We start from the raw sequence: 24,233 nt of genomic DNA, 5'->3' as shown, positions 1-24,233 counted from the left end.
TCTATCTAATTGTTTGAATTTTTGCATTTTCTGTTAGATTTAGATTCTTTGCTGTGGATTCAAATTACTTTTAATTTCCCTATTAAACCAAACACTTTCGTTCAACTTCAAGGTCTTCACTGAAGATAAAAAAGTATATCAAATTCTTTTTATTTAAAGGAATTAAAATTTCTTTGATTTGCTTTCTTATTTCGTTAATAACTTTTTATTTATTGAAAATACTAAACAATATATATATATATATATATATATATATATATATATAATCAATACCTCAATTTTTGTAAATAATACTTATTTCAAAACGTAATGAATAATATTTATTAAGTTAGTTATGTGTTATATTATTTTAATTGAATAAATGTTTTTTTTTTCTTCTGATTTATAAGAGATGATTGATACCAACACTTTTTAATACTACATGTTTTCTTATATACTCATTTGATTGAAATTTAATTGAGTTTTAGTAAATTGTAAATTTAATTGAAATTTAATATGCCATGTTAGTATTTTCCTTAGTGTCTTATGGCATAAGAAATAGGGATTTGAAGAGAAAAAATCCAGGGTTTGGAATTTATGAGTTATATTTTGTATATTTTAAGAAAGAAAGATTTTTCATAAAAATATTTGTGGCATCCTTGATTCACTATGATTCACTCTAAAATTTACTATTAAGCATGTCATTTTAATAATCATAAATTATTGTTTCACGTATATTAAGAAAAATAGGTGATAAATTTAATGTGTATATTTTATATATGAATGTTTGTAAGATAATTTTTGTATTTGAATCTGTTAAATTTGATTTTTTTTTTATATTTTAAATAAATGAGTATTATTAATAAGAGATACATGAAAAGAATAAATATACCTAGAAATTTGAAAGATTTTAATATTCTTTCTAAATATTATTTAAAATTAAGTACAGAAGTAATATTAGTATATGTACTTATATAATTTCATCTCTTGCCAATACATTAATTCATCGCAGGTGTGAGCTCGCATGTTACTTTATAGTCATTGCATCTTAATATGAATGTCTTCTTTGAAAAAACAAATATATTCTATAACTTAGTATCATTTTATGTTTTATTTTCATATTAATTGTTTTTTTCTCTTCTAATTGTACTATTAATATTATGAATATGACTTCCAAATTATTGTCATACATTTTGAATTTATGGTAATAGTGAATTGATAGGGTTATTCGGTAAAATTAAGATCCTATTTATTTTAATAATAATTTAGCCTTAATTTATGTGGAAAAAAAATTGATCGTACGTATATTTGATTATGTGATAACTAAAATTAATTTTGAGTAATTTAATTTTATAAAATTAATTTTAATTAAAAATAAGTCTAATATAAAATAATTTATATTCAAATATATTTAAATAAGATTGAATATAATAATAAATTTTAATATAAAAATACTCAAAAATAAAAATTTTAACTTAAATATATAATTAAATCTGGAGAGGTAGAATCAATTATACTCCAAAGGATTTAAACACACACAAATTAATTTTACAACTCAATAATTGATTTTATAAACTTAAATATATTTTTATTCCTTGATAATGTGGCAGTTGCTTACTGTATCAATGATATTGATCAGATATATTTTTCTTAAAAATTTATTTAATCATTTAATTTAAAAATTTACGGAAAATATATGTAAGCCTTTTATTTATAAATAAAAATAAAATACATAAATTATACCTAAAACCCAGAAATTCACACCCCAAACAGAAATTGATCAATCCCTCCAACCCAAAAAACAAAAAATCATCAAATCATAACTTGATTGCGCTCTGTTCATCTATCTCTGTTTTTCCTCTCTAAGTTCTGAATCGTCAACTTCTATTCTATGTATTCTCCAATATAGATTTGTTGAATGAATAGCATATAGATCTTGTTTTGTTGAAGATATTTTTGGTTTCTTCTTTTGGGTTTGTTTGTTGTTTTTATGGATTTGATTTTTTTGCTTTATTGTGTTTATGGGAGTGGGTGAGTAGATCTGAATTTATTGCTCAGAGTTTATTATTATTTTTTATCTATTTTACTTTTATTTTTTTAACAAGGATTCGAAGAAAACTTTATTTTTTTTTTAATTATTTTTAACGATTTTACTTTTTGGTTTTTTTTATAGAAGAACATGAAGTAATGAACAATCAAATAAGATTATTTTTTATTTATTTATTTTATTTTCATATTAATTAATTTTAAGTCAAGATCATTGGTAACAAATGGCAACATCAACACATGGAAGACTAGAAATAAAAATAAAATAAAAATTATTTACAAAGGCTACAATTAAAATATTTTATATTTACATAAATAAAAATATATTTAAATCTTAATTTAAATTATTTTAAAATCAAAATCAAACATGCATTATATGTGACATTTATAATAGAAAGAAGTAGTATATATTAATTATTTCTGGCAATCTCCTATGAAAATCGGGAATTTCCTATGAACAACGGCATGATGTTAGGGTTTCCGTAAGGAACACCTAAGATTCCACAAGTAGAGATAAATGTTGAAACTCATTTTGGACTGATCCTTAACTCCATGTCTGTTTGTACTCATAGAAGAGGATAATACCAATTGTATGGTCATTCTTTTGAAAATAAAACAAAACAATAGTTTGGAAGCATGTTTTGGAGCCTTCTTACCATTCTCTTTCACACACACCCACCCCACTCACAAGTAAATCTGACGGCAATGTTTGTCTTTGTCCATTCATATTTGGATTCACCTACTCATTTCGGAATATTTTTAAGTATTAGGCCAGCCCTGATTCCCTACCCACCTAAGATGAAAGACAAATTAAATACCTACCAACTAAAATTACTCTTTTTTATTTTATATAAATCATCCCATTTTATTTTAAATTTTAATTCAACTAACAAATATCTAAATTATTAATTGTATGAAGCAACTTAAATATGAGTTAGATTCTCTCTATTTCACCTAAAACATATGATAGTCTCTATTTGAATTGATTTAATTAATTAGGGGTTTTTCAAAAACAATTTGATCTAATTATGTTAAACACAATTAATAGAACAATTTATAAATCCTATAATATCAATTGAAATTCTAATATAGAAAAGTAAGAAAACACTATATTAATCTTGTTTCAATTAATTATATTTTCTTGTAACCTACATCGAGTGTCATGATTTTTTTTTTCATTATAGTAAAAATAGAAATACAAAAGTTTTGGAATTACTACACTTAGACATAAGTATGTCAATTTTAGAATTAGTAGTCTTACCTTCGGGGCTTGAAGAATTATAATAATTTTATCTAAAATTAGACACATTTGAGTGAGTGTAATTTTTTTCAGTCACATACATAATTTAATTCAACCGTAGATATTTTATGAAATATAGAAAGTTGTGATCACTCTAAAATTTTCATTCTTAATATGCATAAACATAAATTATAGGAATAAAAATTATTTCTTAATAAATTTTAGTTACATTGATAGATTAGTCTACACATTTGCGAGTGGTTATAATTAGATTTGGATCACCTCCTTAGAAAAGATATAGAGACAAAAAAAACTTAATGAAATTTACACACAAAAATAAAATTGAATAATTAATTATTTGTGTACTCTAACAATTTAAATGAATGAACAATATTTTAATAAATAAAAAAATCTAACATGAAAGAGAAAGGAAAAAGAGAGAATTCTAATCAATTATGGACTCATTTGTTTAATATTTTTAAAAAGTAATTTTAATTTAATATTCTTAAAAATGATTTTTATGATATTTAAATAAACTGTATAAATTATTTTAGATTCATTTTTTCATGATTAAATAAAGAAATTTTAACATTCAATAATGTATATGTTTATTATTAGATATTTTAATATAATAAAAATTATTTTTATTAAAATATTTCTTTCAAAAATGATTTTTATGAATATAATAGTTTTTTAAAATAATTTTTTATTTTAATAATTTTTTAAAATTTTATTATTTAAAATAATTATAATAAATAGATGAAATATTTAAGATAAATTATTTTAAAAAAATATTATAACAAAAAATAAAGTAACTTAATTGTAAGAAAAAAATCTTAAAAAAACCTAGAATGGAGATTAAAAAAATTGTAGTCTGAGGGAAAAAGTATTTTTAGAGAGAGAAAGATAGAAGTTTACAAGACCTCTATAATATATTCTCACAAATTCCATGTTCCACTAAAGAACAAGAAAACAGTAAAGACAAAAGGGACCCTTCACGCTTTATCGACAGCGTAGCCATGAAGAACAAGTCTTTGACACCAGAAAAACAAAAAACACTCCAAACATTAAAACTCACTCTAACACAACAGTTACAAAGCAAAACAACTCCTTAAAAGGTTCTGGTTTTTCATTGTTCCAAGAGGCAAGCTTTGGAATTTTCTTGGGGTTTCATCTCCATTATTCTTCAATTTCAAAACCCACCAAGGGATATCATAGCAGTTTCCTCTTTAGACATGCTTTTGGTAGGTTCCTCTTTTCTTCTTGTAACTGATTTTTTCCCATTTTTTACTCCATAACTTTTTGCTCGTTAGTTTCTGAGATATAAAAGCTTGAGCTTCTAATCAATGTTCTGAATTTCTGTTCCACATTATCTTGTAATCAAATCATTTCAATTTTTCTTTACTTGTCTTTGCTGTGCTTATTGAATTTGCACAATCAACTGTTGAATCTTCCTAATTTTGGTACATTTTGTGCTTTGAATTTGTGCATTATTCTTTATAAACTATTCATTGGCTTTTTCAAATTCATCTCATTTGTTGTAAACGGTGAGATTTTTATTTTATCATAATGACCCTAAAGAGTTTTAAGTCTTTAATTTTATTTTTTCTAAACTGAAACTTGTATGTGATTACATTGTGCCTCTTTCCAACTACCAACAATCATCACATTCTGTTATTTCCAAAATTCATATCCTAAGATTGTTTCTTTTGTTACATGGTATTTATGTTTCAAGAAGGGTCATCTTAAGTAACTTCTTAGGTTACTTCCGGGGATTAGTCTCTGCAGATGCACGCGGATATATCTTGGTTTACAATAAAAAAAGCTTTTCTTGATGTCACTTTCACCTAGCTTAGGATCTCCCCATCCATGGCTTAGAGAACTGAAATCTGAGGAAAGGGGTTTGTACTTAATCCATTTGTTGCTCACTTGTGCAAATCATGTAGCTGCTTGTAATCTTGAGAATGCAAATGCAACACTTGAGCAAATTTCAATGCTTGCTTCCCCTGATGGGGATACAATGCAGCGAATCGCGGCGTATTTTACCGAAGCACTTGCTGATAGGATACTTCAGACATGGCCTGGTCTTCACAAAGCCCTCAACTCTACTAGAATGGTTATGGTTTCAGAAGAAATTCTTGTGCAAAAGCTCTTCTTTGAGCTTTTCCCTTTCTTGAAGATAGTATTTGTTCTCACAAATCAGGCTATCATTGAAGCAATGGAAGGTGAGAAAATGATTTGTGAACCTGCTCAGTGGATTGCACTACTTCAAGTTTTGAGTGCACGTCCCGAAGGCCCTCCACATTTGAGAATCACCGGTGTTCATCGGAAGAAAGAGGTTCTGGACACAATAGCTCATAGACTGATCGAAGAGGCTGAAAAGTTGGATATACCATTCCAATTCAATCCTGTTGTCAGCAAATTAGAAAACCTCGATTTCGACAAACTTCGTGTTAAAACTGGGGAGGCATTAGCAATTAGTTCTACTCTCCAATTGCATGCCCTTTTAGCCTTTGATGATGAAACCATGAAGAAAAAATCGCCTCTTTTGTTAAAAAGCTCAAATGGAGTTCACTTGCAAAGATTCAAGCCAATGAACCAAAGCACATTAGGCGATTTGCTTGAGAAAGATATGGTTAATGGATATACCAGAAGTCCTGACTCAACCTCATTGTCGCCGGCTTCTTTGAACTCTTCAACTTCAATGAACATGGAAAGTTTTCTCAATGGCTTGTGGTGTTTATCACCAAAAGTCATGGTTGTAACAGAACAAGACTCTAATCATAATGGCTCAACTCTTATGGATAGGTTACTAGAAGCTCTATATTCTTATGCAGCATTATTTGATTGTTTAGAATCCACAGTTTCAAGAACCTCATTGGAGAGATTAAGGGTGGAGAAGATGCTTTTTGGTGAGGAAATCAAGAACATTATAGCATGTGAGGGATATGAGAGAAAGGAAAGACATGAAAAGCTTGATAAGTGGTTTATGAGATTTGATTTAGCTGGATTTGGCAATGTGCCTTTAAGTTATTTTGGTATGTTGCAAGCAAGGAGGTTCATGCAGGGTTATGGTTGTGAGGGATATAGAATGAAGGAAGAAAATGGTTGTGTAGTTATATGTTGGCAAGATAGGTCCTTGTTTTCAGTATCAGCTTGGAGATCTAGGAAGTAAGAAAAAAAATATCAAAAGCTAGAATGATAATGGGAAAAAAATAATAGGGATGAAGTATTCATTTTTTGTTTTGTTTCTGTTTTCTTTGTATGAAAGTCTTTTGTTCTTATAGTAATGACTATTCATCATTATTGATTTTTAGATATATACTCTTACTCTCCATAATTTGTTTTCTTTTTTCATTTATACTTGAATATCCATAATTTGTTTTCTTTTTTTATTTATAGTCGAATATTAGTACTTAGTATACATATAATTCTAAACCTGTTATCTATAATTATTCTCTTTATCGTCGGTGGTTTTTCTAAATTCAAAGATAATTGTTGACTCTCTTTAAAAAGTTGGATTTTGTTGTGATTTTAATTCAAAGACTCATATTTCAACTTACAAAAATATATCTAAAATTTAAAGTGAAAACATGAATCATTTGATCAAAGATCAAAAGATCTAGATCTGCAATAGTTGTGATTGTGTGACCTTAGATAATCTATTTCTTGTTAATAAATTTGGTGGTTTCTTAATAGATATTTATGTTACGCATTGTTGGAAGAATAGATCCCATAAAGAAAGTTTTTTTAGAATTGAGTTTCCCATATTTGGAACTCTAGATTAATAGAGGAAGAAACATTGCTTTTGGTGGGTCCCACACACAACCTTTTCCATCACAAATTGGAAAGAGAAAAACTGAAAAAACATGTCAATTTTTTAAATTGTTTTAATTAATGTGCATAAATTATGTTTGGCTGTTTGCTTTTCTTTTATTTGCTACTTTACTATTATTTGCAACCTATATAGTTTTGTGTTAAATTATTTTAAGTGCCTTAGACGATATTTAAAAAATATTGCAACGTAAATAAAGAAATTAATATAAATTAAATTTTATGAATTAAATTACTGTAATTTAATTAAAATTATAAAATACATACTAAATAAAAAATAAATAAGATGATTTACATAGGGTATTCATGTCATTTAATACATCAATCCCTTTCTTTTCTTTTCCTTTCTTCTCACCTTCATTTCAACCAAACGACTTTAAAAATCAACTTATTTTTTATTAATTTTCATTTCTTTAATTTTCTTCCTTCTTACTTTCTTTCCTTCAGTTTTCTTTTGTCATCCAAACAAAAACATATAATATCTTTGGTGTTCTGGGCATAGTAACGATTGTCACATGTCATGTTTGGAAGGTTAGTACTACTAAATTAATTGATCTAGTGGTGGTGACATATAAAAAACACACACAACACAACAAAAGCAATTGATCGTTTTTCCCAAGTCATCGAATTTTCTTGTGTTCTGCTTTTTTGGTTGGTATGGTGGCCGTTGGAAAATAGGGGCCAATAATCGTTTCACATACAATAAATAATTGGATCTAGTATGGTTGACCGAATATTGCTACATATATTCATTACCAAAAAAATATTAATACACTTTTTCAAGGGAAGAATAATTTTACTATAAAATTAACTTTACTAAGCATCCATCTATTTATTATTGTCATAAATACAAAAGAGAGTATGATGATTTTAAAGTGATGAATATAATATTAATTAATTAAAAAATACAATTAAAAAATAATATTATATTAAATAATAATATTTTTTTGAAATAAGATTTTTTTTTAAAATATGACTGACTTTCATCATCATTTTTGAATTCGGAATAAGATTTTTTTAATTATTACATATTTATATCTTAACATGTACGCAAAAACCTTTAATAATATTCATTATTAGATAGATTGAGTAAAAATTGTAATTGATATAGAATTAATTAGTTTAATTAAATTATTTTAAAGATCAATTGTTGAATACATGTATTATATGTACTCCCTCTAGATACTATTATAATTAAAAAATATTAATGAATTTCACAGTATTAATAAATGTAGCTAAGTGAAGTTAATTTTTTAGGTTTTATATAAAACATATGTTAACTAAATTGTCCCTTTTAAATGTCAAATATTTAACTAACAACATGTTTTAAATTAAATGAAAAATATATTAAAAACCATAGTATTAAATGAATCACAAATAATTAACTTTGGATTATAATAGTGATCAATATTTAAAATTTATTTATTTATTTATATCTATGACTAGAGAAGAGTAGTCTAATAGAAAAGAACTAAATTACTATTGCTTTTTATAATGAATACTAAGTTAATTAATTAGTTTAATGAAAAGAATAAGTTGAGAGAGCGAGACATGATATAAAACTTGTACATTAGATATTAGATCTTACAATAATTTAAATAAAAAATACAGATATTAGATATTAGATCATGCATGCAGTCACATATACATATGGCACATTCCATTAGACACAGCTGTTCCTTGAACTCACGACAATGTGATATAGAGGAATATTTATTTATTTAGTTATTTATTTATATGTCATTACAGAAAATGGAAGGTGCTATATTATCAATACAACTGGAAATACATTTTCACTGAGGCAGTTGATCGAAGCTGTTGATCACTTCTTGAATTTCGGTGGCACTCTAACAGCTGAAACGATGTCATCACAAAATGTTTCAAAAAAATGTCATACACAACTGAAACACCGTACACAAAATTTTAGTAACATTCATATACCGAATAAACTATTAGATATAATATTATTACACTAATTAATTTGTCTAACTAATTAATGTGATTATATTGTATCTAATATGAATACGTTAAATACCACGCATATGTATTTTAATACATGTGAAAATTAAAAAAGAGAATTATAAAATAAAAGTGATGGAGAGTTAGTAGAAGATCTTACATCCACATTGCAATCCCGGTGGAATGTTCAATCCACAAGATCGTGCAACAAATATGACCTTAGGAATACTCACCAACCTTTCAACTTCTTTGGTCACAAGTTTACAACCACATGAAATATCAAAGGTTCTAATCACTGCACAGCACCCCGGTGATGGTGGAATCGACGGTCCAGATTTCTGAACAAACTTTGAACACTGAGATACAAGTGCTGGAAAGCTTCCTCCACATTGAGCTGAAACCTCATTCGTGTTATATATTAATGTTCCAAAAATCACCAACATTGCCAAGGACAAACAATTTATGCTACTAGTTGCCATTATGTATGCTGTTTTTATTTTAATTTGTAAAATAAATATTACAGTTGTTTTGTTGTGTCACACCAATGCAATGAAATGAGTTGGTGTGCGTTTATTTATATACTAGTGTATGGAAGGAGGTACATATATGTTGTATTTTTAATATTTGAATTTTTGTTGTAGTTGTAATGTCGTGAGGAAACTATAAATTATGTTATGTCACGTAAAATTTGATTAAAATCGTGAATATACAACTTCCTGTGTAGATTACAATGTATACGTGTCCGAATATATTGATACCAAAATCAAAATACACATGAACTAACGCTTTTAATTTGCCTAGGAAATTAAGAAACAAATGCCTTTAATTGTCATCTTGCTTCAACCGTTCGGCAGGATATAAACATGTAAGATTCCAATTACAATTTGGGACTACTCAAAGAATACTTTTTTTTTCAACTATGAGAAACTGAGTCTTAGACGTCTGAAACTCGATTAAAAGATAAATAAAATATAATTGAGAATTTTATTATCAATAATTGAATTTGAGTTATCTTAAATAATTCGTCCGTAATTAAAATTTATTAATCATTTGAACTCTTTAGTAAAAAAAAAAAATAACAATTTTCATTTTGAACTCAGTCAATAATTGATTCCAAATAATGCTAATAGTGTATAATAAAAATGATATTATTTATTTTTGAATATATTATTGCTAAGATAGGTACTTTTTGGTGTAACTAGGAAGAGAAATACTAGTATTGCTTTGAAGAGAACGGGCATTATGCGGCCGACCGTATATACTGTGGGCGGTCGAAAGTAAACAAAAGGGTAGGCCCATGGGCCGTGGCTTTATTTTTGGGGACAAAATTAGGAGCCACGCATTTTATTTGTTTTTTTTTTTTTTAACAAAAAACAAAGAAAAGAATCACAATCACACAAAGAAAACATATACTTTTTAGTACAGAAAAATAGTCATTATTTAAGTTCCCTCTAAAATATAGTTGTTTTCTATTTTTTAAATTTTCATGTTTTATATTATATACTAAATTGCAACTACGGTTTCTTAATTTAATTTCAGTTAACATTTTAGTTTTTTATCTTTTTTTTCCTCTCGATTTAGTCATTTATTTTAATTTTAAGTGATAATTTGATATTTTATGTTTTAAAATGTCAACAATGTTATCATTTTTTTAACAAAATTAAAAAAAATTATCAAATTTTTCAAACAAAACCCATAAAATTAATAATCATATTCAATATAATGCAAATTTCCTCAAATGTATAACTCAAATATTCAAATAAACTCATCTTTTCATCTTTAACTACATCAAATAAAAAATAAAAATATGAGTTTATTTAAAGATTTAAGTTATGAATTTGATTAAATTTGCATTTTATTGAAGATGATAATGAATTTTATGGGTTTTGTTTGAAAACTTAGATGGTTTTTTTGAATTTTTGTAAAAAAGAAAAACAACATTGTTGACATTTTAAAACATAAAATATCAAATTATCACTTAAAATTAAAATAAAGGATCAATTCAAAAAAAAAAAAATACTAAAACGTTAACATAAATTAAGTTAAGGGATCGTTGATACAATTTAGTATATACTATATTAGTGTAAGTGATTTTGAATTTGTAGAGGTTGAATTTAAACAAAAAAATATAACAACTAAAATAATAAAAAAAATGTTATAATTACATGAACTACAATCATATTTAAATCTTTTAATAATTATTATATTTATAAAAATGTAATGAAATTATTTATTAGTTTAATAATGATACTTATTAAAATTTAATTACTTATAAATTTCGTGTGTATTTAATTTCGAATCATGAAATTTTATCTTCTCTCACCCGTCTCCCTCACGTACTTAAATAATTTGTATTGTGTATGATTTATATTAAAACATATATATACAAGGGAGCTTTTAATATGAACTCCAAAAATAAGGGTCCATTGGTGAACCTAGTTTGATGACCGGTTATAACAAGCTACATCATGTTATTTATTGGTTTTTTCATTTAAGTTAAAAAATATCTTGTAGATGACTACCTTGCCAATATTCAGCTATTTCTTTTCCCAACTAAGAGCCCTAAATTTAAGACTTATCCATCTTGACTGGTTTGTCCGTAACACTCGGGGTAAAAATATGTTTGCCAATATTCTATTTCATTTCTCTTTTTAATATTCATTTATATTTTCATTATAAAAAATTGTTTCAGTTTTATTTCACACTTTAATAGTTAGTTTGTAGCTAATGTTAATGCCATATAGAGGGGAGAATAGGTTGGACTTTGTTAAGTACTGGCTTGTCAAAATTTAAGGCATAAGTTTGATGCGTCACATGTCATAGGTTTACTTTTTAGGCATGAGCAGAAATGTGGTACAATATGTTATTTCATTTTAATATTTTTGATTAAGTAATTAAACATATCTTAAAATAGATTAATAAGTTAATATATCAATGAAATTAAGTTTTATTTTAATATTTAACATCACATTTTGAAGAATATAACTTTATATACATTATACTTAAATTATATTTTATAATAATACGTTTAAATATGTCAAAAATTAAACAAGGTTAATATACATAAACTACTAAAAGTTAAAAATATATAACAAAAATATCAAAATTTAATATTATAATTATAGCAGTAAAAAATATTATTTGTATTTATATAAATAGATCCACCTAATCAACCTAAAAGTTATAGCATCACATTTTTAACTAAATAGATTTTTTTAGAAGTTTTGACTTTATGGACTTAACATTAGACCAAATTGTATGCCCTTCTCAACTGACATGACATATTAATATTTCTAAAATTGCAATACCCATATCCGATGTTGTAATTCTACCTTGTACTAGTTGGTAAGTGCTAAAATTATTTTCGAAATAAAATTTTGGTTATATTCCATTTGAATACACGTGAGTTATTTTTTAGTATGTACCTGTGACTTGATAAATAAATAAATATATGATTGTATTTCTATCTTGTAATATTAGACTTTCTAATTCCTTTTCCTTTTTATATTTATACTTTTCCTGTTATACTCTGCCTTCTTTCTCTGTTTATTACTCTTTTTATTACTATACAAATAAATATCATCTTTCTATTCTAATTTTCCAAATTTTATATATTTATTTCTTAATTCTATTTTGATTTGTTATATATAAATTATAAATTGTGACAGAAGCTTCTTTGTGTATATTTTTTTTATTTGTTAAATGATATACTCGTGAAAGATGTTTCACTGTATAATTTTTAGGGGTGGACAAAGTTCAGTTCCGAACTAGAACCGTTTGAAAATTGAATCAAACCAGTTTTCAATTCAAAAACCCGATTTGAACCGGTTTTACAAAATAGTGAACCGGTTTTTTATTTTGAATCGAACCGAACCGGTTTAACTTAGTTTTTTGTTCATATAGACCAAATTTTACATAATTACTTATAAAAAACCGGTTTGGTTCGGTTCGATTTAGTTTTTTCAAAATAAAAACCAGTTTGGTTTGGTTTTTTAAATTAAAAACTGGTTTGGTTCAGTTCTTGTTTTAAAAAATCAGTTCGAAAACAGTTCGGTTCTCAATTTTTATAAATCAATTCAATTCAAAACCAGTTCGGTTGGTTTTTTTGAACACCCCTAGTAATTTCAACTTACCATACCTTAGTTTTCAAACAATCTCGTATCTTTTGCCCAATATTGTACAAGTATAGATGCAGCATAGTTTTCTGTTATTTCCTTTAAACTTGATCCTAATCCTTAAATTTGGTAGGTAAATTGATGGTGTTCATTGCAATGTCTTAAAATGTAAAAATAAATAAAAAATATAAGGAGTGTCTTATAATGTAAAGCAACGCGGTGTAAACATTGTCAAAATCTTATTGGCAAATCATATATTGTTATTAATGTGCATTGTGTCGTCTAAACTCAAATTTATCATCTCTTTCCTAAAATAACTCTAGATAATTGCCCGCGAGTGAATGTGAAATTCAAAATACATCGAACATATTTCATATATGAAACTACTAATATATATAGTATACCTAATTTTGTTTTGTATTAGGCTATAACTTTGAATTTTGTTGGTTGTTTTTCTATGTATTTGATTTGATTTGGGTGGATATATTTTATTTTAGAAAATTTCAAATCTTTATACAATTTCAGCATGTATAATTTTGAGATTTTTCTTAGATTGTTTTTATGTAATTTAAAGTGTGAGAGTATGACGTGGTTTTTGAGTCTAGGTTTATAGAAATTTAAAATCAAGTCTATTTTTTGGGTAATATTTTTGTTATCTATCAATTAATTTTTTTCTTTTATAAGTATCAATTCATTTTTATATGTAACACCCCAACATTTTCAAATATATTATATACAGTAATTGCTATTATTAAATTAATAATTATTCTATGTGTAAATAAATTAAATTAAATTTTATCACACTCTATATATTCTACCTAAATAATTATAACCTTTATTTTTATTTAATTGTTTTGGTGTGACAATTACATGGAGACGATTTATGATGTGATTATTTTCTAAATAGACTATTGTGTATTTTTTTTATTTGATTAGTTTCGATAATCATAAAATTGATGTGTTAGATATGTTTGTTTTATTTTGTTATATGTGAGTGGTATTCTTGTCTTGCTTAATTTATTTTAGTTGATAATATTAGTTGAATTATTTAATTAAATTAAAATTTATAAAAGTTATTTTGTTTGTTAGTTTTATTTGCGACCAAATAAGTATTCACTTTAGGAATATTATAAAGTTGGTGAAATCCAACCCATATAAGTGTTTTGAAAATATTTTTGGTGCACCCTATAAAAAAATATAGTGACTTGACTCATTCTTTTACTCACATGACAAAATCTTATGACAATTCATTGTGTTTCTTGGCATAATGTGCATTAACTCATTTTTAACATCTTTAATTTAATTTTTAAAGAAAAATTATAAATTTAATTATGAGTTTTTTTGGATGCAATTAAGAGAGGGCAACAAAAAGATTATTCTCCTTTTTTGTATCTCATGCATTCATCTCTTTTAAACTAAAACTATAATTTTATTTTAATTGTCTACAAAAATAATTATATTAAATTTTTGGTTTCTTAACTATTAGATAAAAAAATTAAAAGGGTGATGTGACAATCTCTAAATTATTTATTTAATTAAAATTAGTGTGTGACACATTTCAATATATCGTGAACTCTATTAGTTAATCCTAATTAACTCATACACATAAATACAAATGATTTCAATTGGCTTTGTTACAACCTAACAAAATTAAAGAAATAGTAATTATTTATAGCATAATGTTGGAATTAAGTGCACTTCAATTTTAGACAAGAAATCAATGGTAATAGTGCAACGTAAATAGTTTATATGTTCATACATTTCCATTAGGCCTCTTGTTGTCACACATATTGTCATTGTACACTCTCAAAATAATTTTCTAAGTCGTAAATCCTAATATCTATCGGTGTTGAATTCATCATTGCCTCGTGAGCTATTTCTCGTGTAAATTTAGATGTGTTAATAAAGAAAGCACCTAAGGTAAGGGTTTTTCCCCATGCAAGGTTAGACTAGATATTAAATTAATAGTTTGTAAGATATTGATATATTTCTTGATATCTTAAAAGAAAAATATCGATTTTTGTTTGACTTAAAGAATTTAACTATAATATTTTGATTTTATGAGCAGTGTGTTTGCTTTGATAAATTTAATTATAAAATTTTGATTTTTCTTATTATAACATAAGTAATATGTTTGATGTCATATATTTGATGTAAAGTTGTTATTTTTGTGTTGTTTATGTGTACTTAATTATAAAGTTATGATTTATATTATGATATCATGAGTAATACTTTTTTTAGGATGTCTTTAATTTAAAGTTCCGATTTTTCTGCTATTTCATGTCAAAGTTTTAATTTTTAAGAAATCTATATGAGTCTTGGGGGAATTGGTGAAAAATTTTAATTTTTAATTATGATAACATGATTAAGTTATTTTTTGTGATGTGTTTAGCGGTAAACTTTGATTTGTATGTCTAAACGAATAATAATGAGAGAAAATTTATAGTAGAATAAATAAAGCTTATATTTGTATGTGTTATTTGTTATTTGAGTTTTGATTTCTATCAATAACACGTCGTCAATCCAATTTTATAGTTTATAAAATGAAAGTTATGACTCTAAGACATTTATTCAAGTGTTTATGTGTTATATATTTGGGATAACAAAATTACTGACTCTTGATTGTAAGCGTCCATGAGAATACAACTTTGATGTCATATGTGATTAAAATTTTATCTTGAATATTTTATATTTGTAGTTGTCTAAGTGACGGGGTGATTTTTGTTTTAAATAGTGTTATCCTTAAGGTTGCCTAAGTGGCTGGTGATTTGTGTTTTTAATATTTTATCTAGTGGTTGTCTAAGTGATATGGTTGGTGCTTTATGTTTTAAATATTATTATCTTTGTGGTTGCCTAAATGGTTGGTAATTTGTGTTTTAAATAGTGTTATCTTTGTGGTTGCCTAAGTGACTGATTATTTGGGTTTTAAATATTGTTATCTTTGTGGTTGTTTAAGTGGCTAGTAATTTGAGTTTTAAATACTGTTATCTTTGTGGTTGCCTAAGTGGCTGTTGAGCATCATTATCATTTCATAATATATCATATGCATATTTGTGGATGCCTGTGTGACTGGTTTAATTTTTCCCCATTGGTATGAGTGACTTCTGTGTGGACGCCTGTGTGGCTGGTTATATCCGGATCATATATGTTTAGGAGCATGCATGACTTCCATACATTTTATTGTTATTTTACTTTGATCTAATTATTTGCTCTAAGGTTGCTACTTGATTTATTTAGATACATTCTATGATTTTTGATGCATCTTTGAGAACTATTCAAGAATTAATTTTTTTTAAATCTTTTATTACGAAAAGATTTTATATTCATATTTTATGGTTGTTAATTTGTTATTTGGTTTAATTTTTGTTGTGGGACGAATTGACACCTTACACCAACATTTAGATACTAATGATTTCAAAGAGTTGCATGAATGATATTTGATTGGTGCACACTCGTGGGAAAATAAGACTTTTACTTAAAAAATAATATTTTGTATTACTAAATTTTTTGTAGTACAATGTAAAGTTATTTACTCTTCATCATTAACTTTTAATAGAAATGCGGAAGTGATATTTTTGCTAGTAAATAATTGAATGTCATTAATTTCAGTCAACCTTTCTTTTTTTGCATTTCACTTAAAGAGAATTTATTTTATTTTGGAGCATAAATGAGTATATTGATCTAATAACTGAAATATTAATTTTGCAAATAAATGAATAAATAATATTTTAGTAAATTACATTACATTCTTTTACAAATATATATATATATATATATATATATATATATATATATATATCAAGTCATTTTCTAACGCATTTTCAAATTATTACATGATGAACTACTTTTAAGAAGAAGAAAAATTATAGTGTTTTCAAAAGAAAACAAATATTTTTAAGTAATTTTTTGATAAAAAATTTGGGGCGTTACATTATAGGTTTTCCTTGTTTGTTTGATTCGCTTGAATTTCGTGAATATAAATATTTTTTTAAAATTTCCCTTTACTATATTTATTCTAAAATAAAAAAAATCCATATATGTATTTGCTATTATATATGTTAATTTGAATATATTTATAGACACAAATAAAATGCTATTATTATAATTATATTTAGAATTTCATGTATTATTATTTAATTACGACTTTCTCAATGTGAAATTAGAAATATATTTAACATACTTGATTTAAAACTTACTCAATATAGTGTAGTTGAATTTGTTTTCATTTTTTAGTTGACTATGATTTTTTATTTTGTCAGTAAATTATTCTGTGTATCTAATTTGATTTCAACATATTTTATGTATTTTTTTTTACAAAAAACACGTTTATGATTTAGTTAGTTAAGATTTGGTCAAATTATTTTTGTTGACATACTGTTGTTGATATTATTTTCACCAATTGTCTTTGTTAACATATAATTTTTCCTAATTAGTACATATTAATATTTTCTGATATAGAAAATTTGTCTATTACATATTTGTTATTCTATTTATATTTTAGAAAATTCTTTTTTTTTTAATCAAATTTTCTTGATAGTTGTGTTATCGTCAAAGTCTTATTTAAGATCCATGGCAGAATTTATGATTTAATTTTCTAGATTTGAACTAATGTTGAATTCTAAAACAAACAATTCAGCAAAACTTTTAAGACATAACTGAATATTTTGAAAAGCAAGAGAACCCCTAATTTGAAAATTCGAGGAAAATTAAAATTTGAACAACAACTTTACCCAAACCTGGAATTATAAATTAGAAATAAATATAATATTTTACATTTAGTATTCAAGGAAATTTATGATAGCTGTTTTTATTTATTTATGATATTTTTTTATCGTTGTTCGAAAATTTAGAATTGATAGAGGACATTATGAATTAATTTATTGCTTTTATAATATAATAAGGAAAATACATTTTTTTGTTATTTGAATAATTGACATTGAATTAAACACTAAATTAGATGTTTTGGTTGAAATAGAACATAAAATTACATTTTTTATTAATTGAATAATTAAATAGAAGCAAAATAATTAGGCTATTGAATTGAAATATAATAGGAAATTTTGATATTTGATTTACTATTTGAATATTTGTCACTTATAGAGAATATTGTGAATTCATTGCTTGATTTATAATAGAATGAAAAAAATATTTATTTTTAATATTTTTCAATCTGCATTGAAGTAAATTCTAAATTGGATTATTGAGTTGAAATATAATAGAAAATTACATTATTTATTTTTATTATTTGAGTATTTGTCATTTGATATATGGTATTATGAATTTATTGTTTGATTTATAATATAATAAAAAAATTAGGTGCGTTAAAAGAATGACTGTCAATAGTTCTTGTGCTGCAAGAGTTTTTTTAGATGTCATATGTACAAAAAAAAATACTTAAAATATAGATGGTAAATATATATACTATGATATAGATAAATATAAATATAGATAAAAGTACGACGTGTTTCATTTGAAATATAGATATTACATTACAAAAATACTTAACATATAGGTCGTAAATGTATATACTTTTCTTTTTTATAAGAGTCGTAAATGTACATATTATGACTATAGATACATTTAAATATATATAAAAATATGATATGTTTCATTTGAAATAATGTTAAACAATATTATATTCATTAATTTTATTGAGAATGAATACTTTTCATAATGATACACTAAATGTTTGTAAAAAATAAAAAAATAAAAAAATGCTATATTTAAGAATGATGTATTAAGAGTAAGCTGTATTTGCATTTATGTGTGAATTATCTTAAAACAACTATTCCATAAAAAATATTAAAACATCTATCACTTAATAGAATTTAAATTAATGTGTTGTTTACTTTTGTGGAATAGTTAAATATTTAAATATAAATTTATTCGTATTTACTTTTGTGTAATGTATGGAAAGAAACATTTATGACTTTAAGAATTTAAAAGTGTATTAAAGAATTAAATTTATAAAACTATAAAAATGGGAAATAATTAAATATAAAAAACTCTAAAAATATTTAGGCTTAACTATAATTTTTTTATCCTTTATTTTTACATACTTTTGAAATTAGTTCCGCTTATTTTTTAAAATTTTTTAACTAAAAAATAATATTATAATATATTTTAAATGATATATCATCTGATACATTAATATTTATTTCTAATGATGATGAATAATTAATATTTAAAATGATCAATTTTAATTCAATTTTAATTTGTTAAATAATTTATTTTTATAATTTATTTAATAATAGATAATTAATTAATTTAATAATAGATAATTAATACATTTACATTAATACCGCACAAAAGACAGAAAAAAAAAGTCCATCTCATAAAAGTCAAAATTTGTTGTCCTACTTCACAATGCCGTAAAACAATGTTTTTTTCGTAGCTTATTCCAAATATTATACCACTAATGATTCAAAGGTAACAAAAGTAAAACCAAATATCCCTTTGTATATAATTTGGGAAATATATCCAATTGAAAAAGTATGGTGCAAGTTTAATTTAATTAATCGTAATTCATCAAAATACACCAAGTTGGCCAATGTAATAATTTACACGAGTCAATATTTCGTTAGAAGAAAATGTCTATTCAAGTATGATAATAACTGAGCACATATGGCTGTATTTTCCATTAGTTAATTATATTAGCTTAATACTACCACTTAGGATAAGGATCTAGTGATTGCGTTTCGGGTAAAAAAAAATCACCAACAGAAGCATCAAAACTCTCCAAATTCACCTCATTTCGAGCAACATGGCCATCAATATCTTGTATAGTTTCAACAGAGTTTGATATTAAATTAAGAATTACACAAACATAAGATTGATTATTCTTTATCTATTGATCGATCAAGAGTTAACGATGTTTTCTAATTTTAGAGGAGATGAACCTTTTAAATAGAGAAAATATATCAAACTAATAACAAGTAACATATCACATAATAATAAGAAAAATCTAACTAATTCCTATTAATCTTAAATAACTCTTATTTCGATGTTCTATTTGTGATACTCCCCCACAAGTTGGAGTATGGATATTTAATAGACCAAACTTGGTCACAAGTTTACAAAAAGAAGGACTATGCAAAGGTTTGGTATAAATATATGTAGTTTGAGCTGTAGAATGCACAGGAATAAGCTCGAGGAGACCTTTGTTGATATTTTCTTTAATTATGTGACAATCTATCTCAATATGTCTGGTTCGCTCATGAAAAATTGGATTATGAGCCAAGTATATTGCATATTTATTTTCACAAAAAACAGAAGTTGGAGCTGGAAACTTAATACCAAAATCATGAAAAATACATTCCAACCATTGTAGTTCACACGTGAAGCTAGCTAAAGCGTGATACTCTGCTTCTGAACTAGATCTGAAAACCACATGCTACTTCTTGGACTTCTAGGATATGAGGGAGTCGCCTAGAAAAACACAAAATCTAGTTACCAAGTTGTAGTAAGATATAGGAGATGCCCTATTAATCGTCTAAATTACGATTCATCAGTATACGAAGGTGAATTAGATAAATGAAGTTTTGAAGAAGTGTCATAAGGCGTAAGATAAAGTTTGTTGGCTAAAGTTCCCGTGTCTTGTAAAAGATCACAAATGTATTTCATTTGATTTAGTAAAATGCCATTATCATACTTAGAAATTTATAAACCAATGAAATATCTTAATGAACCTAAAATTATTTATTTTAAAACGTTTGTTAAGAAAATATTTGACTTGCTGAATTTCATTGTAATCATTGCCTGCAAGGACAATGTCATCAACATATATAAGTAAAACACTAAAATTAGAATCAATGATGTTTGTGAAAAGAGAAAAGTCAGCATAAGATTGTTTGTAATCAATGGATAAAAGAGATTCAGATAACTTAGAATACAATTGTCCACTTGCTTGTTTCAAACCATATATAGATTTGTTTAATTTGCAAATTTTAGAATGAGAAGTAACAGAGTTAGTAAGATGCATACCAAAGGGCAATGACATATAAACTTCTTCATGTAAATCTCCATGTAAGAAGACATTATTAACATCTAATTGCTCTAAAAATCAACCTTTAATAGCAGTTAAAACCAAAATAGTTCTAACAGTAACAATTTTAACAACAGTAGAAAAGAATCAAAATAATCTACACCTTCTAGTTATGTATAACATTTGGCTACTAGCCTAGCTTTATATCTTTCAATAGGACCATTAGCATACTATTTTACCTTGTAAACCCACTTACAACCAATGGGTTTCTTACCTTTTGGAAGATCAACAATGAACCAAATGTTTGTGGTTTCAAGGGTTGCTAACTTTGTTTTCATTGCTAAGTTCCAGCAATCATGTTTGCTCACCTAAGTATATGTTTGAGGTTCCTTAATTGAAGAAACAGAGAAACAAAATTCTTTGTAATTAGGAACACATCTATCATAGCTCAAGGTGGAAGGAATATGATTTAGGTGGTTGAAACAATATTATGTAATTAGGAAGGAAGAAGATTGCAATCATAATGCTAAAGGTAAGGAGACCTAGTTATTATTCTAGTTAATTTTCTAAGAGGGATATGAGTAGTTTGTATTTCAGAGTTGGTGATTAATGGATCATGACTAGTTAGTTAAGGGCTATTAGGATGATCTTGTTGGGTATTGGTTATAGTATCAATAGCAATAAAGTCTATAGTTTCTAAATCATAATCATCTATGGTAACATGAGGTATAGATGTAGGATTGCACCTGCATAAACATCTTTAGAGAAAGGAAAATTTGTTTTTATAAAAAATTACATTTATAGAAACAAAAAAGCATGAGAAACTAAGTCATAAAGAAGATATCCTTTAGTACCATCTCTATAACCCAAGAACATAGTTTTTCTAGCACGAGTGTCAAATTTAATTATATGGTTATAAATAGTAGATGCATAAGTCAAACATCCAAAAGACTTTAAATGAAGTAAAGTAAGTGGCTCTTTATATAACACAACAAAAGGAGTTTGATTCTTTAAAAGAGGACTAGGTATCCTATTAATGAGATGAACAACATGTTGAACACTAAAAAGCCAAAAATTATTTGGTACTTTAGATTGAAAATAAAGAAATCTAGCAACATTGAGGATGTGTTGATGTCTTCTCTCAACAACACTATTTTGTTGAGGACATCCAATACATGATATTTGATGAAAGATCCGTTTTTTTTAAAAAAAACCATTCATAATAAATTCAACACCATTATCCATTCTTAAAAATTTGAGTTTTGTTTCAAATTAGGTTTCAATGTAGCAAATAAAATTCTTAAGATGTTGTCTGGTTTTACTTTTAGATTTCATGAGAACAATTCAAGTGAATCTACTTTAATCATCAACAAGAGTAAGAAAATATTTATTACCAGAAATTGAAGGAGTAGCATATGGACCCCATATGTCAACATGAAGCAAATCAAATATTTGAGTAGAAAGAGAATTACTATTAGGATAAGAGATATTCTTTTGCTTTGCAAAGTGACATATATCACAAGGAAAATTATGTTTATGCTTGTAAGATACAAAAGGAAATTGCAAGGAAATTGATTTATGAACAAAATCAGAAACATGTCCTAGCCTAAGATGCCATAAAGAGGTATCATCACTAGAAGCAACATTACAAGAAGAGTCACAAAAAGGCTTATAATTGAAAGTTGAAATTTTGGCAAGAGCTTTGAGAACATATAGATCTCCATGTTTCTTAGCTATACCAATCAACTTCTTGGTTAAATTTTGCAAAATCAAATATTTGTTACCTTGAAAGAGAAAGAAACAATTTAAGGAATTGACCAGTTTGGTTACATATATTAGATGGATTGTAAATTCAGGTTTGTAATAAACATTTTTCAAAAAAAAAAAAAATTAGAATATGAAATTTTGGCAGTTCCAACTATAGTAGCAATAGTTTTATGACCATTAGGCAATCTCATAGGGAAAGGTTTGACATAATGATAACTATAAAAATGTTTAAGGAAATAAGCTATATGATCTGTAGCATCTGTATCAATTAACAAAAGGATAGTATTGTTACCTATTTGTGGAGTAGAGATAGAATTGATATAAGGCGTCAAAGATAAAATTGAATTTGTAGATGCTTGATTTTGCTCAGTAGTAGTATTGAAAGGTGATGGAAGAGTTTGTTGATACAATTGAAGAATTTGCACTTATTGTTGTTGAATATCAGTTAAGGAATTAGTTGTTTGAGTTTGTTCTTGAATTAAAGATTGGGAATCATTGTTACTAACAAGATTAATTGAATGTTTATAATTTTTGGAAGTGTAATCCGGTGGGTAACCATGTTTAAGAAAACAAGTATCAACCGTACGATTAGTTCTTTGACAATGGGTACAAAACCTATTAAAGCCATGACCACCTCTTCCACGACCTCTATTTGAAGCAGAGCCACATCCTCCCCCATTGTTGGATACTTACAGCGCCAAAGAAGCCCTTTCATCAGGATAATCAAGGACGACGAGAATATTTAATTGACGTTGTTGACCAAGAACGAGTGAAAGGTTTTGTCAATATAAGGTAGATGATAAATGAGCATGATATGAGATCTAACATTAAAGTATTGGTCATTGAAACATTTGAGAAACTTGATCACCTTATCTTGTTCGTTATACTTGCGCAAATCAATGGCGACGCTGCAAGTGCAATCGCGATTTGAGCGGAAATTCTCAATTTCTTCCCACATAAAAGTTAATTGAGTGAAATAATTGGAGATGTCAAGATTACCTTGTTGGAAGCGAGTGAGATCGTCTTGGATATCGGAGATTCGAAAGATATCTCCTTGAGAAAATCGTTGATAAATTTTTTTCCAAACGACAACGACTTTATCGATCCAAATAATGGATTTGTTGATACTCTTTGAAATTGATGTTGAATCCAAGATAACACCATGTTGCATCAGATCCATTGGTCATGAAGAAAATGGTTGGATGCATGTTGGGGAAAAGTTCCATCAACAAACTTCAATTTGTTCTTTGAAATTAAGGCAACCTTCGACCCTTTTTTTTGTTGCTATTCAATGAAGGGACAACAAGAT

At 25.9% G+C, this 24,233-nt stretch overlaps 2 protein-coding genes across 3 annotated transcripts; one reads left to right on the top strand and one right to left on the bottom strand.

Moving 5' to 3' along the window:
* Positions 1-4,232: 4,232 nt before the first annotated feature.
* LOC101511574 (scarecrow-like protein 3) lies at positions 4,233-6,587 on the top strand. 2 transcript variants are annotated; one of them, XM_004505607.3, is made up of 2 exons: positions 4,233-4,509; positions 5,004-6,587. In XM_004505607.3, exon 2 carries the CDS (start codon positions 5,100-5,102, stop codon positions 6,438-6,440), a length of 1,341 nt encoding a protein of 446 aa, XP_004505664.1. In that variant the 5' UTR covers positions 4,233-4,509; positions 5,004-5,099; the 3' UTR covers positions 6,441-6,587. The 2 variants fall into 2 exon arrangements, with proteins under 2 accessions (XP_004505664.1, XP_004505663.1); XM_004505606.4 differs by having other exon boundaries at positions 5,001-6,587.
* Positions 6,588-8,651: 2,064 nt separating this feature from the next.
* Positions 8,652-9,633, bottom strand: LOC101501404 (uncharacterized). Its single transcript, XM_004505744.4, has 2 exons — positions 9,219-9,633; positions 8,652-8,953 (listed from the first exon to the last, which is right to left on the bottom strand). Exons 1-2 carry the CDS (start codon positions 9,535-9,537, stop codon positions 8,922-8,924), a joined length of 351 nt encoding a protein of 116 aa, XP_004505801.1. The 5' UTR covers positions 9,538-9,633; the 3' UTR covers positions 8,652-8,921.
* Between the last annotated feature and the right edge of the window lie 14,600 nt (positions 9,634-24,233).

The sequence above is a fragment of the Cicer arietinum genome, chromosome 6 (genome assembly GCF_000331145.2).
Source record: "Cicer arietinum cultivar CDC Frontier isolate Library 1 chromosome 6, Cicar.CDCFrontier_v2.0, whole genome shotgun sequence".
Lineage (NCBI taxonomy): Eukaryota > Viridiplantae > Streptophyta > Magnoliopsida > Fabales > Fabaceae > Cicer > Cicer arietinum.
Note: the sequence above shows the minus strand (reverse complement) of the source record. Positions and strands in the feature narration are given on the sequence as shown.